The 14,759-nt window shown below is 37.9% G+C and overlaps 2 protein-coding genes across 2 annotated transcripts; one reads left to right on the forward strand and one right to left on the reverse strand.

Moving 5' to 3' along the window:
* Nucleotides 1-1,209: 1,209 nt before the first annotated feature.
* Nucleotides 1,210-7,958, forward strand: LOC103145102 (platelet glycoprotein IX-like). Its single transcript, XM_007562377.2, has 2 exons — nt 1,210-2,627; nt 5,122-7,958. Exon 2 carries the CDS (start codon nt 5,123-5,125, stop codon nt 5,903-5,905), a length of 783 nt encoding a protein of 260 aa, XP_007562439.1. The 5' UTR covers nt 1,210-2,627; nt 5,122; the 3' UTR covers nt 5,906-7,958.
* Nucleotides 7,779-14,286, reverse strand: LOC103145101 (cat eye syndrome critical region protein 5-like). The gene is made up of 8 exons (XM_016676487.1): nt 14,007-14,286; nt 11,938-12,141; nt 11,742-11,854; nt 11,548-11,641; nt 11,388-11,421; nt 11,125-11,299; nt 10,820-11,008; nt 7,779-8,944 (listed from the first exon to the last, which is right to left on the reverse strand). Exons 1-8 carry the CDS (start codon nt 14,124-14,126, stop codon nt 8,545-8,547), a joined length of 1,329 nt encoding a protein of 442 aa, XP_016531973.1. The 5' UTR covers nt 14,127-14,286; the 3' UTR covers nt 7,779-8,544.
* Nucleotides 14,287-14,759: the final 473 nt, after the last annotated feature.

The following is a 14,759-nucleotide window of genomic DNA, read 5'->3' on the forward strand; positions in this document are numbered from 1 at the left end:
CACACATTATCTTGTTTTTTTTGTTTTTTTTTCCTTTAGACGACAGACATATCACACGCGGGACATTAATGATACGCTGAATGTGTCTTTTTCTGATAATTTCATATCTTTGCTATAATTCTGAAATTTTTGGAAATGGTGTGAAACTGATGCAACTGTTTATTTTTGGTGTGTTGTCGTGCTTTAAATGTTTGAGGTTTTTTTTGTTTGTTTGTTTGTTTTTGTTTTTGTTTTTTGTTTTTTCAAAAGTACCCCAACAATGCACTGCATGGATCTGATGCATCATGCGTCCTATTCACTGTGAGCTGATGGGGAAGAGATCAGCCTATAACATGTTGGACTTCTTTTCTTCTTTTTTTGGTTCTGAATAAGTTGGAACTCTACGATGGTGGCGTGTGTCCTTGTCGTTCCATGTTTTTTGCCTGGTAGTTATTGAAGCTCAGCATGCATTTCATCTACAAAGCCATTTTGTAAATTACAAACATGGAAGAAGAAGAAGAAGAAGATAAAGAGAAAACGTTGCACTTCGTCGCTGAGGGCTTTCATTGTGTAAATAGAGGAATCTGTTGTGCAAGCTGATGAACTGCTTGATTAGAGAGTTCAGCTTTGTGAAGACTGTAAAGGGACCAAAACTGGGGTAAAAGGAGATGTACATAATGTCTATATTTCCAGTGCTCTACTTTGACATCTGCAGTTGAGATCAGGATGTACATGTCGCCTCCTGAACGGACGGGAGCCGTGCTGGTTAAACCGATCGACTCTCTCTTCCTCCAGCAGTTGTGAACTGAGATTTGCTGTGGAAATCAAAACCAGACTGTTATAGGAAGTGTGCTGCCATCAATTACATGCAGTTTTCCTTTCATACATGCAAATACACACAAACAAACACAGTCTCACACGCGCACACAAACAAATGTACACACAACCGGCTGCGAGCTGTTCGATCTGACGAGTGACATGTTTTGAAGAAAGGAAACGACAGGAATGGCCTCATTTAAATGTGCATTCTGTTTGTACAGTGAATAGTGAGTCAGTAAGACCCCAGTTATTGTAAAACTTCAACTGTGACAATGTTGAGAACGCAAAATAAACAAATATATGACTTATGGTACATTGGCTGTTTTCTCCGTTGGTAAATTAATGGACTTCTTTGTGGTAACTTGCTGTAAAGGAGAGAAAAACGAGTTGGGGAAACAGATATTTACACAAATGGTAAAAGTAAAAACTTTTGCTTTTCTCTACATCTGAAGATGATATTTGACTTCACTTTTCCAGTTTTCAGACAGAATCATCCAAATTATTTCTTCTTGCTAAATGCCAGAATAATGACAGATTTAAAAAAAAAAAAAAACAAACAAAAAAAACGTATTCCGGTGCATGAGTTTGCTTACAATTTTGTAGTATTTGGTAGAATTGTCTTTTAGGTTGTATAACTTGCATCAAATGTTTTTGAAAGTCTTCCCATTCCTCCTGACTAGGCAGGTGTGACTGATTGAAGTGTGTACACTTCATTTCTTAGATCAGCGTCATGTTCAGACTCCCCCCTGCTGTGTTTGAGGTTCATATACAGTAACCTCTGCAGGCCCGTATGCAATGGATAGTGAAAAACACATTTAACAAGTTAGACCAATTATACCTACTCATTTTATTAAAGAATATAATATGTCTCTTCTTTATGTACAGTAATAAAACAAGATATGAATCTTTGCTTTTCGTATCCTGTCCTGACATTGTTCTTTAAAGATTGAATTTAAAATCTATCAAAGAAAGACACCAATTCTGCATGCAATATATCAGGTATATCCCTGGTAAAAATGTTTAAAAGAGAAGGGGCATAATCAGGTCAGAAAATTCAAATCCCCTCAGCTAAAGCGAGCTGTTCAGTGGATTAGTACTCAAATGTTTGTGACATTAGACGATTTTCATCATCAGACCAGTTGCATTTCATTTAATTTCCATTTTTGCTTCAGTTTTGATCTGGTATTGAAAAGATTCAGGAACTTCACCGTTTTAATTTCCACAACAGGGGAGCGTTAAAACATCACTTTCTATATTTCCACTAGAGGGCATCTGTTAAATTTAAATTAGGAAAAAATGGGACCGTTGCACTGTTACACCACCTATAGGTCGAAAGTATGACTGCAGAATTTCTTTGGTGGAAGCGTATAATCTTACTTTTCCAAACTACATAACAGAAGCATGTCTTTAGGCTCAGATGGTGTAGGTTTTAGCACATACAATCAGCAATGTAATATATCACAAGGCTTCCATTTGTACTTTTCCGTTATCCCCAGCCTCGAGCCATGCAGTGAATGGTTACAGTGCATTCACTGCAGGGTTGTTTGGAAAGCCTCAGCTAACATATTCATAGATAACTCTTATCACTTCAAAGCAGACGGACTTCCTTCATGTCATGTGAACTATAACTGTGCGGTGCTATTGGTGCACTCCTCACCCCGACGCTGTTCAATTTGAGGTTTTATATCTCTGTGCTCACTACGCATCAGTTAGGAGGGGGGAAAAGTTTCAGAAGATCTTCCTAATGTTCAAACTGGACAACAGCAGACAGTTCATAAGGATGACTGGCATCAGCAGAAGAAATCTTGAGATTGGCCTGACACAGAAAGGTTTGTTTTTTTTTTTTTTTTTTTGGGGGGATTTGTGAAGTCAAACTACTGTTACATTTTTTGTACGTGTTGTGTTTAGTAAAAATTTATTGAACGTTATAGGCCTAGCTCTTTTTGGTCTTGAGAGTGTCAGACAAAAAATGTAAATAAACTCGTCAACTGCATGGATTTTATACAAATTTTAGAATTTCCATTTTGCATCTGAATTATTTTTGAGTGGGGGAATATGATAAAAAAAACAAAACAAAAAAAAACAAACAAAAACAAAGGGAATTTATTGTTTCCACACAGGGTCAAAATTATGCATACACTCCACTGATATTATGTTGCAGAGAAACATAAATTGTAGTCATCAAAAAGACTCTGGCAAAATTCATAGTTCTGGCTGAATATGTAACCTGTATTTCTTTGCAATTGGTAAAGTCAGTTAGAAGTGGATGGTGTCCCAGCATACAAGTTGATCCCACTTTAAAGCATCACCCATAAGTTTTTGTATTACTACATTTCAGACCAGGGACATTTCATCTGTCCTGATAACCAGTTTTGATGCAGGTTTGGGATGATCGCCATTTTGGAACTCATAGTCTTGAGAACATTTTTACTTTTACTTCGTTTGAGGTGTGCTTAAAGAAGTGGGTGTCATGTTTTATTATTTCATTCTCTTATGCACCTATTTTGAAGTTTTCTGACCAATCACTAATCTTTAAGAATCCTCACCTGCCAATTTTGATTTTGATCAATAATTAGTTTTTTTAACTGCCTACAATATGCCTTCAATATCCCAATCTTTTTAACTGAAAAAAAAAAAGTTTAACAATACTCATGAAATTATACAAAACTGTTTTTGCTGCACAAGGTAGTGCTTTCATTTATAAAACATAAATGAAAAGTTTGCATATGACCTGGTGGCCGGGTCTGTCAGTCGGTCCTCTGTCACAGCAGAGCAGAAAGGAACAGTGGCTGGTTTTCAGATCTTTGTGAAGGTAGATAGGATTAGTGGATGAGATTGATTTCACATGCAGCAAGGGCCGATCATCGGTCCCTCAGAATTAAAAAAACCTGGGTTGTTCAGTCAGTGAACCCATACAGTCAAATCGGCTCATCATGATGCATTTCTTTAGGCCATAAAAAATCATTTTGATTCCTCCAAACAGTTCAATCTTTGTATCACCCCACTACATATTTCGAAAACATCTGGCTTTACAATGTGGGCAATAGATTGCAATCTTGCAGGAAGACGTCATTTTTGGAACAGGTGCTTCCTCCCTGGTCAGCTCTGTCTTAATCCTATAAATGTTGCACATTCTTCACTGCAGACCGTAGTTCTGGTATTGAAGCATCTTTTGGTTTATGATAGACTTGAACCTGTAGTGGTTCTTGTTTTCAATTTCCTTGGTTTTGAATTTTATTTAATTTCCCTTTGGGATCAATAAGGTTTTTTTTTTTTTTATTGAATTTGAACTGATTTTTTTTTTTTTTTTTATTGTCATAAATATTACTTCATTGGAGTGTAACAGTTTGAGTCAAATTGAGTGAACTTTGACACAACGGCACAAGGACCTAAAAACAAACTTCAGAAGTATTTTTTTAATGACCCAAAGATCCCATCTTTAACTATGACAGTTTTCTGGACCAAATCATTGAACAATATTATCCTTTTCATTTTCCATCCCATAGATAATTCTTCAGGTTTTTGTTTAACTTTTTAGTGAGTACATGAAGCCACTAATAGAGCCATAACTACAATTAACCTTTCTTTAACATAGAAAGTCCTCCTGCACTAGCACTTTTGTGTTTACTTTAGGTTCTGTGTTTCTTTCAATAACTGTTTACCAACTGGCAAAAATATATCCACTACCTTTGAGTGTGTGGTTTTATTATCAACCTTGACCTGCACTGTATGCAATTGGACACAAATTTGACTATATGTTTGGACTGGATAGTTATAAATTGCAGTTATCTGAACTAAATGTGGAGCTAATTTAATGCTGTAGCTATAAACTGAGCCTGTCTAAGTGCCCTTAGTTGATATCTCTTACAATTTGCTGCAACATAAATATGATGAAGAGAGTTCAAAGTTGGAGATGGAGTGCCACTTTGACCTGATATCTTAAAAAAATATATTTAAATGTTTGTGTCGGGAAACCAGCTGGCGTAAACAAGTTTGACAATTTCTAACCTGAAGAATGGTCAAATATCCAGCCAGAATTATATGCAGATCTTGTTGACGGCTACAAAAAATTTGCTTATCCATAAATCTTAAGGGACATTACACTAAATAGTAAATGCAGTATATGTACATATTTGTACATATTTGCAAAACTATATTTAAGTATAGTTTTGTCTCTAAAGATTTTTTTTTGACATATGTTAAATGCCCAAATTAAAATTTTTACTCATGCTCAAGATGTGTATGTAAACCTCTGACCACAAATGTACCTTGTGAGCTGAACTGTACAAAACCTTTTATTACTTACGTTACTTGTTCCTACAGGATGCTGCTCCACAGTGTGACCTTAGCTGTTTATCTTCTCCTGGCCTCATCAAGTGCCCAGAGAACTGTCCAGTCCTGTGTGTTTTCAGAGCTCCAGCCATCTGGGTTGAGAGTCAACTGCAGCTCTTTAAACCTCATGGAGTTGCCTCATCTGCCTTCAGAGACCACAGAACTGTTTGTGCAAGACAACCGGCTCACCTCAGTGCCACCAGGAAAGTTTGACCGGTTGGCTAACCTTAGAAAGGTGTCCCTGTCTCCGAACCCGTTCCGCTGTGACTGTAGCATCCAGTACCTGAGGTACTGGCTGCTGAAGAACAGGGATGTTGTCTCAGAGGAGCCTTTATGTTCCAGTCCAGGCTCTGTAGCTCAGAACGCCATCACTGACCTAAGTGATGCCTACTTCTCCTACTGCACCTTTCCACTCGTACATCAAACAAGCACCTCAGGCTGTGTTTATGTCTCTTACAACACCATCGCATCGGTGATGCTGTGCTGCATTATTATTCTGCTTTTGTGGAGCTTAATACTTGCCAGAAAATCTACTTTCACCATATACGTGGAAGAGCGACATTCAGGATTTGAGGCGGACTCTCTGCGCTCACTGAAACCCAAACACAGGAGGAAGCTGCACACAGAACTGTCGGGGCTCAGCGCCGACTCTGATTCTGTCGTTTTGTCTGAGGACTTGGAGAGGCCACTTGTCTCCAAGTCCAACATGGAGTTACTCCCACAAGTGCTAGAAACATTACACAAGAAGCACAATATAAAGATAAAGGCCAATTAACAGACTTTTATTCATACTTTAGCAGAACTACAAATAAGTAAGAAGCGAGAAGTGAGGCTGTGAGGGTTTGCAAAGACGCTACATGGGTTTTTATAATTTGTTTCCGTTCTTAACTGCACCAGACCATTTATCAGAAACTTCACCTGTGTGAGTTTTACTTCATTTGTTTTTATATTTTACGATCCAGACTTAATTTTACTTAAATAAATGTGAAAACTTGCTTTTTAATTTTTCTTCAGTTCCTTACAATCAATTGCACTTTGCCTTCTGCTATCAATACTGAACTATTTACCTTCCATAAACATCCTAATGTAGGGGTACTTACTACTATTTTTCATAATTTACTATGATCACATGTTTTCCTTTCCCCTTATAGCTCTTAAAGTTTTCATTGAACAATGGCTTTTTTCTTACCACTCTTCTACAAAAACCTGATTTGGGTAGAGCATGATTATTAACTGCCCTGTTCTCAGAGTCTTCTCCAGCATTACCTAAAACCTCTTTACTTCTTTAAACGACATTCTCTTTGTTGTGTCTATCAATCTAAGTGGGAAACCATATCTAGGTAGGTCCCACATAACACCTATTTTCAGATAGATTCAATAATGCTCCAATCAATTCAAAGCCTATAATGTCTGTATTGTTCCTTGAGCTCCATGATGCTGTTTGTTCACTGATGTTCTCTAACAGACCTCTGAGGCCTTCACTAAGCAGATGCAATTATACTGAGGTTAAACTGCACACAAATAGAGACACTTTACTATTTCAGTAACTTCTGAAGGCAACAAAGTAGATTTTATTTAGGAGTAAGAGTAAAAAGGTTAAATACTGATGTTCGTTACACTTATTAGAGTTTTATTTATTTCAAAAAATCTGTTTTTTCCCCTTCCACAGCAAAAATGTTAGCTTTATAAGGCAAAAGGGAAGGTCAGTACAGCCTACTAGCTTGTGCCTGGACATAGCTTGTTTTCTTCATTGGATGGACTGATCTGGCTTAGCTCATATAAGCAAAATTGACTGGTAAACATTAACGTAAATCAGTGGCGCACCAAGTGAGAGAATGCTAATCAAGTACAGACTATTCATCAAAGGGAAGACCAACCATTGTTTCTTGTTTCCTGCAACTGTTGTTTCATTTCTGTGTTTGCATGGGCTTAAGCTGGATTTAAACCAAAGTCAGCCAAATAATTATGTTGGTTTCTCACGCTACTGCCTTGAAGGTCACAGCTTGCAAAATCTGTTCCTCTTAGTGGTCAGTATTTATTACATAACAGCATGAGCTGAAACTAAAGATTTTGGAATGACTAAGAAAAAAAAAAAAACATTTTGGTACAGACATTAACATGTCAAAGAACTGTAATTGTTAAAGGGGGCTGGGTGTTATGTAAAAACAACTTTTTTAGCTTTACATCATGTGTTATTCCCTCATTGAAAACATACTTGGCGTGATGCTTTGACTCTTTCATGCATGTTTTAGATATCCTCTGCAGTGTTTAAAAGAATGGGCGCTTCTTAAAGAGACATAGGTCCAATTTCAAGACATCAAATTGTGAAGTCAAATTTTTTTTTTAGTTATATTTGATATATACATCATTTTTATAACAACTGAAGTTGGTATAGTTACTTGATTGTGCTTTAAAATTGCTCTAAACAATTGCCTAAATTTTGTATATCGATTGACCAGCCACTGTTTCCCTTCTATTGTAACCACAAGTCAAATACAAATACAGTTAACCTAATTTTAATGCTGTAATACATAGCTGAAATTAAAAAAAGTTGCTTCGTTATTACTTTTAACATTATCAAAAGAACATGTTTGTTTGCTCTTTTTAAGAATTTGCTAATAATGTGTCAGAGAAAAACACACATTAAGTTCACTTTGCAATTATTCTTTATATTCTTTTCCAAGGTAAGGTAATTACAGCAAAAATGAGTTGGTAAAGGCTTTACGTGTGACTTAATTGATGTGCTGTTAGCTTTTGTCTCTGGAATAAAAATCTGAGAGCACAAAACAGAGGTTGGACACTAAACAACAGACGTTATGGCAGGAAAACAGCAACTTTTAACAAAAGTTAAAAATCTGTGCAAATATTGGTTATGGCTCTCATAGCAAGACAAAATGTGGATAGACAATACAACTGAAGGAACAATATTGCACATCAAACAGCTGGACTTATAGTAAATCTATTCCTCTTGTGTTCATGCATAGATCTTTAAGGGTAAACGGAGTAAACATAGATCTAAAAGGGGATTAATGAAAGTCACATGTTCTTGTAATACACTCTCCTAAAACACTGGTAAAATCTTGTACTCTAGATCAGCTGATCATCTAAAAACTAACCATGGTCAAATAAGGCAGCTAAAACATGTTTCCTTACGAAAAACACACTGTTAAAGACGACACCGAAACCACATGGCGGTCACAGTTAAATGATTCATGTTCTCTTAAATCTGTCTTTATGTTGTTGTCTTTACAAGATGACCTATATGATGTTAATGCCCTGTCTGTCAGTTCATTACTCAAAGTCCACAGTGATGCCCTTCCAACAGCTCCTTGTATTAAGTGGTGCGTTTCCCAGCTTAATGCTGTACCACACGTGTGCTTGTGTGGTACACAGAACCTTTCGGGACTCGAATCACTAATGAGGCACAAACTTTTCCTGCTGGAAGATGAGGTCCACAGCTTCCGCCACGTCCTGCACAATGTAGTTTGGCTCCACCAGCGCGGGGTCAAACCTGAAGTCCCGGTGACCGTGGAACACGGTCTCTTTGATGCAGCGACTGGCGTCGGACGGCACCTCTGCGTTGGGATTGTAGACCCCCGTGCAAACCAGGACGGACTTACAGGAGGTGGCAGAGGGCAGAGCGAGCTCACTTTCCCACATGCTATCGAACTCTTCCTCACCCCCGGGCATGGCGGTGCTGGACCCGGTGGCAGCCACCACCTGGGCAACAGCTTTGGGGTTCTTAATGGCGGCTCTCTCCTCCAGGAAGCGATTGTACATGTTGGCTCCGTATATATCAGTCATGAGGTTATCACTGGCAATGGAAAAGGAGGGAAATTAAAATAAATAAAAATGCCAAAACAGGTTTGTCTTCTATTGGTCTGTTTAACTACGATAGTGGGGAAAAATAGGGAAGAGTTACAGAATCATACTACCTTGCAGATGTATTGATACCCTCTGAATGTTTTTTTTTTACCTTTTGCCTTGATACAGCCCCAAATTCAGTGTGTTTTATTGGGATTTTATATGATAGACCAACAGCTGTTAAAGACAGGTGCTGACCTGTCTTAATCAGCTTTCTATGTATGTGACTGTCGCCAGCCTTATATTTTATGGTTATGTAAGCATGCAGCAATGTGTGTGTGTAAGCATATGAACGTGACGGAATCATACATCCATAAGAATGGTGTGGCATTTATTTATATTTAGTGAGTCAACACTTTGCAGACCCTACTTACACTGCAGAAGTATGTCTCCACCAGCTCAACTGCAGCAGAAATTCAAACATTAGCTCATTCTAATACACATTTCAGTATTCCATGTTGGTGGAACCACGTTTGTAGCTAGGGTGATGTACAGTGTTAGGTTTCCATTTCTCTCAGACCAACAGGTTCAGTTTTGGTCGGATTTGACTAGAGCTCCTTCTTCCACTCACTCACTCTGTCTCCTTTATCACTTGTGGCAAACTGGATTTTTAATTACTTTCTTCTGGCAGCTCTTTATAGAGTGTAGAATTAACAGTAAAGAGTTCTTGCAAATCAGTGAAGATGCCCATGTTTAGGTAGATTTGCAGGTGTCCCATACCCTATTATTATTTTTGGAAGACAGATTAAGCAGCACTTGACCAGATGTTTGACCAGATGTTCAAAGGTTGGGGCATTATTTCATAACTTAATCCTTCTTTAAACTTATCCACAATATTTCCCTCACCTATCTCCTGTGTTCTTTGCTCTTCACAATGCTGTGTGTTCACTAATGATCTCTGACAATCCTTGACGGAAAACATGTATTTCTAATTTGATTAAGCTACACAAAGGTGAATTTTATTTGCCAATTAGGCAACCTCTAAAGCCGATTGGTTGAACTAGTTGAACATATTTAGAATTATGCGTATGAGTAAGTTGGGAATACAATAAAGTTATTATAAGCATTACTTTGTGCAGGTCTAACTAATAAAATCCCAATGAAATTAAATGATGTAGTTAAGCCTGTTGCAATAAATCAATTAATCGCATGATAAATTAAAACAAGCTCAATAATTTCCATTTGCAGGAGCTGTTTGTTTTTCTTGTCTCTCTCTCTTTCCTCCTTACTGGATGACAAAAGGTTTGAGTGTGATGCTTTGGTCTCAACTATCCCCTTTTGTGAAGGGCAATTTTGTTTACGGAGACTTCAGAGTTTATTTGTCATTTCAATTGTTTGTTAACTTATTTTATACATTTAAGATGACTTCCAGTTCCAGAAATAAATGCTTGTTGGAAATTAAAGTTTATTGTTTATGTTAAAGTGGTCTTAAAACAATATTATCAAAAACAATAATATTGCTGGAACAATTTGTCATCCAGCAAAATTTATCAGCGCAAAAGTTGTGACAAGATAAAATGTGAAAAAAAAAAAAGAAAGTAAATACATTTATAATGGACTTTAGTGCTACGAGTTAAACTGAAACATTACTTGTAGTTACTTAAAAGGGCTTAGTTTAAGTAACTAAACTAAGCCCGTTAGTTTAGTTACTTTATGATACATTATTAAATGTATAATAACGTATATTATATAAACTATGGTGTGTCACACCGTAGTTTAATAAAGGTGTGATTATTTTCGCACCATTTAGGTCAGTAGTTTTTGTCTTTGTTTCTATTCTTTGATTACTTAGGTGGGAACTGTCTGCAGAGATAAAAGGTCTCACCCAATAGCGTAAAGGGAAGTGATGGGAAGTTTCCATTGTCTCTGCATGGCCTGGCTTCTGATGAGATACTCCGCAAAATGGTACGTCAGCTCGCTGGGCTTTCCCATGAGTGCCTCGTACTTCAGGTCTTTGCCAGTTATCTTTTTATAAATGTTCTCCAGGCACACAAGAAACGTTCCATGGCCAAACCTAAAAAAATAAAAAATAAAAAAAAATAAAAATAATAATAATAATAAAAAACAACAATATCCGATTTGTTAGATCAAAAAAAAATGTGTCAGCATCAATCTTTACAAGAAGATTACCTTGGGGAGTTTGCCTCTGCCATCCACATCAGGTCCATGTTGCAGGCCAACAGGGGGAGGTGAGGTACCGCATGGGTTTGGTGGGGACTGTTGAGGTTACCGTGGGTCAATAAAATATCAATTATCAGCTGCAGGTTTGTCTCCCATCGGATTGGCTCCCCGAACAAAACCACAGCTGGATACAAGATTAAATCAGTGAATACAACATCTGACATGGCAAAAGTATAACGCTGAGAAGGAAGTGCAAGAACATTTGTTCATACCTTCAACTTTAGGAAGGCTGACAACAGGAGTGGACTGAAACAAGAGAAAATAATCTCAATGCATTTTGTTTTATATGATAAGACATATTTATTATATAATCAAAATATGGGGATTTCTTTGTAAAACATCTCATTTTCAGCAAATATTGCAATATCTCACCGGCAGTTTGGGACGTCTGTTGTGATCCACCATGTCCAGCAAGGGGTATGACTCCCTCACCATATCAATACTGACAACATTCTTAAAGCCAACACTAAATACAGGAATTTAACAAAGAATTAGTTTAACCTTTAGGTCTTGCTTAGGAAATAACAATTAAGAAGCAATGCAAAAAGGGTAGAATTTATTAATACTTTTTAGCAATTTCCAGGACAGGCCCCTGTCCCGACACCAGGACACATTTATCGTGGAATTTCTTGAACATCCTCAGGGGACTATGGGACATGATGACTTGGTCTTGTGTAATCTGAAAGTAGAGCAAGTAATGTTAGCAGAAATGTCAGGGTAAACCAGACCAATCAAAAGGACGGAGTGTGTTTTGTAACTCACAGGCACTCCCAAAATGTGAGAGAGCTGGTCTGCTTTTGTTTGTCGGAGGCAGTTCCCTGCATTAGTGACAAAAACAACTGGCACCACAAACCTTCCCTGAGAGTCGACCAACTTCTCAACAGCCAGTTTGGCTGCAGGGATTAGCATCCGTCCTCGGACGAGCACGCCATCAATGTCGAACAGCAGCCCAAATCTCGGCTGTGGCTGAAGGGGGAAAAAGAGAGAAACTGTTGCATGATGTGAACTGCAATAAATACATAGAAAAATTATTGAGAAGCTGTGTAAAAGTTGATTTTAAAAAGTTTGACCCAATGAAGATCAATGAAAAATCACAAAGATTACCCCAGGTAGGTGGGGCCCCTTATTACATGTACATTATTTACATATATCTATTACTTTATCGACTCATGACCAGTTTTCCCCTTCCCATTTTATACCCTTAATCAAACCATGCCACACCCATGTGTTACACCACTCAATAACACATTGAGTGGTGTAACATAAATATCTATTTATGTCTCTTTAAAGTTAACTGTTTTAAATAAATTACAAAGTTAAGCGGTCATAAAATATGTTTAAATCCCACTTACAAATTATTTCTGTTTGGTACCTTCTAAAAAATTGTGGTGCTATTCCTCCATTTGATGGATTGGGAAAAACTGGAAACTGTGACTAACCACCTGGTAGGCATTATTATTGGTGATGCTGAAACACAATTTAATTATACGTAGAAAACAAAAATTTACTCTAAACGGTCAGGTGTATAAATCAGATACGAAATGTTCCGGCCAGAGGAGATAAATTTACACATGGTCGGTCAGTACAAAATGTCCTGTGACAGAGAAGCTCAATTTCAGACAAAACTCCTCACATAAAGTTAAGAGAGCGATGAGAGTTTGCTATTTGAGTGAGTAATATAAATCTTACACGGTATGACACTTAACTGGGCAAAGCATAGGGGCAAGCATCCTTCAGATCGAAGTTCTTCTTTTTATTACTAACTCAATCTGCACTCTGCCTCCAACTTCCACTCAAAGCTTGGTATTTCTCAATAAGATGTTTAAGAACTCTGTAATCATTCAACAGTTTGACATCACTTTTCATTTCTCTCAATTATACTGTATATTGCCTTATTAGGCCACAAATGGCCTGCATAATGTCTATAATTGGTTTCCACTGCTGTTCTTTACAGCAGTTTAGTGATTTAGTTAAGTAGGACATGCAGTAATAATAAGGGCCAGTTACATGTGACAGAATACTAATACAGCAGTACAATGGGGGATTGTAAAGCTGACAGGCTCTAATTTTGTCTCTCAGGATAATTGTGCCAAGCAACAAATAATTTTTAAAAACTAAATTAGTATTTTATACAGTCATACAGAAAATTATAATCTAAATATTCTGTAATTGTTTTATGGAATCAAATATGTTTATTTATGTGACTAAATTTAAAAAACATACTTAAGATGTGAAGTAAAAAAAAAAAGTATATTTTGTGCTACGGGTTATAATGGAGTTTAAATTATTTGAAATTTGCTATTATGGGTCCATTTGAAACTTTGAAATGAGTAAGCTTGAGATTGATCCTACAACAAATCTGGAGTTTTGAGTTATGTGGTCTCTCTGAGAAGAGCTCTTGGGAGCCCCCTGTTGGTCTGGGTGGCAAACAGCAGCAGCTTAGTTTGCTTGTACCTTTGGCCGGGTCTAACTATTACTGCATCACAAGTCATTCAAAGACTTTCCAATCATGTCTATAGCATATCAGAATGTGCCTTCCTGTCATGTGAGGCGGAATTTCCTGAAAACAAACAAAAAATATAAAAGCAACTGTTCCCCTAAAACAGTTGCGCAAAGGCTACAGCTGCCTTTGCCCTGATGTCAGGACCCCCCCCTCCTCTCGTTTCATTGTCGTCAGCGCATCCAGGCTTCACAAAGTTCCGTGAAACATTTTACGCCAACGCCTATTCGTTAGATTGAAACAAATCTCCGAAACTACTTGAAGGCCCAGCCTGAGTTCAACAGCGTTATTGTTCTTCTGAGCCGAGGAGCAGCAACAGCTCGGACCGTACCTTGTTCACAGACTGAGTTCCGCAAAGCCCGCACCGAGAACCGACAATCCCAGCCTTGCGCCTGGCTTGACGGTTACTCACGGTGTGCAGGCCCCGGAATAACGGCAGGAGTCCCCTCATCTCCTTTGCTTACCCCTCAGGGGGTTCAAAAACAAACAACAAAAAACACAAAACAACCGGCGTGTATATAAATAAATGAAAACGACCCCCCCAACATAAAGCTGGAGCCGGCTCACACCGGCCGCGCTGGCTGGCTGCTCGGCTTGGTTTTTTTCTTTAAAATATGACTGGAGCAGAGATGGTGACGCAGAATGAGGAGGAGGAGGGTCTCTATGCGCTGCATCTGCACCGCAACCCCCGCTGCCATTTTAGACGCCCGAGGTGGAGCTTACCAGCTCTTATTCGGACAAACAGCGGATTTCATTCATCAAAACCACTTTGAGATAGGTTCTCCAAAGCACACGATGAACATGAAGTTCCTTATTGTGCTACCTTTAAAACGCATGCTGCTGGCTGTCCTCGTGTCCTAAATTCACGACAAAGGAATCCCCCACATTAAGCGCAGTTGCCCTAAAATCATATCGCTACATATTAAACTGGAAACGGGGTTACTCTATGAATACAATATTGCAAATATTTACGGGAGAACTACATAAAACTGTCATATTGTACCTCTGATAATGCATTTTTCTTAAAAGGTTTATATGGAAAGCAACAGCACTGAATGACGTTGCTTCTTTAATTTTACCAATA

Source organism: Poecilia formosa, unplaced genomic scaffold (genome assembly GCF_000485575.1).
Source record: "Poecilia formosa unplaced genomic scaffold, Poecilia_formosa-5.1.2 Scaffold135, whole genome shotgun sequence".
Classification (NCBI taxonomy): Eukaryota; Metazoa; Chordata; class Actinopteri; order Cyprinodontiformes; family Poeciliidae; genus Poecilia; species Poecilia formosa.

Excerpts from the sequence above, each read along its gene's own strand:
- LOC103145102 (XM_007562377.2), top strand. The coding sequence starts at position 5,123 with ATGCTGCTCCACAGTGTGACCTTAGCTGTTTATCTTCTCCTGGCCTCA.
- LOC103145101 (XM_016676487.1), bottom strand. The coding sequence starts at position 14,126 with ATGAGGGGACTCCTGCCGTTATTCCGGGGCCTGCACACCGTGAGTAAC. Across the intron at positions 12,142-14,006 it reads GAACTCAGTCTGTGAACAAG|CCACAGCCGAGATTTGGGCT; the intron begins GTACGGTCCGAG and ends TTCCCCCTTCAG. Across the intron at positions 11,422-11,547 it reads ACAGACGTCCCAAACTGCCG|TCCACTCCTGTTGTCAGCCT; the intron begins GTGAGATATTGC and ends CTCTTGTTTCAG.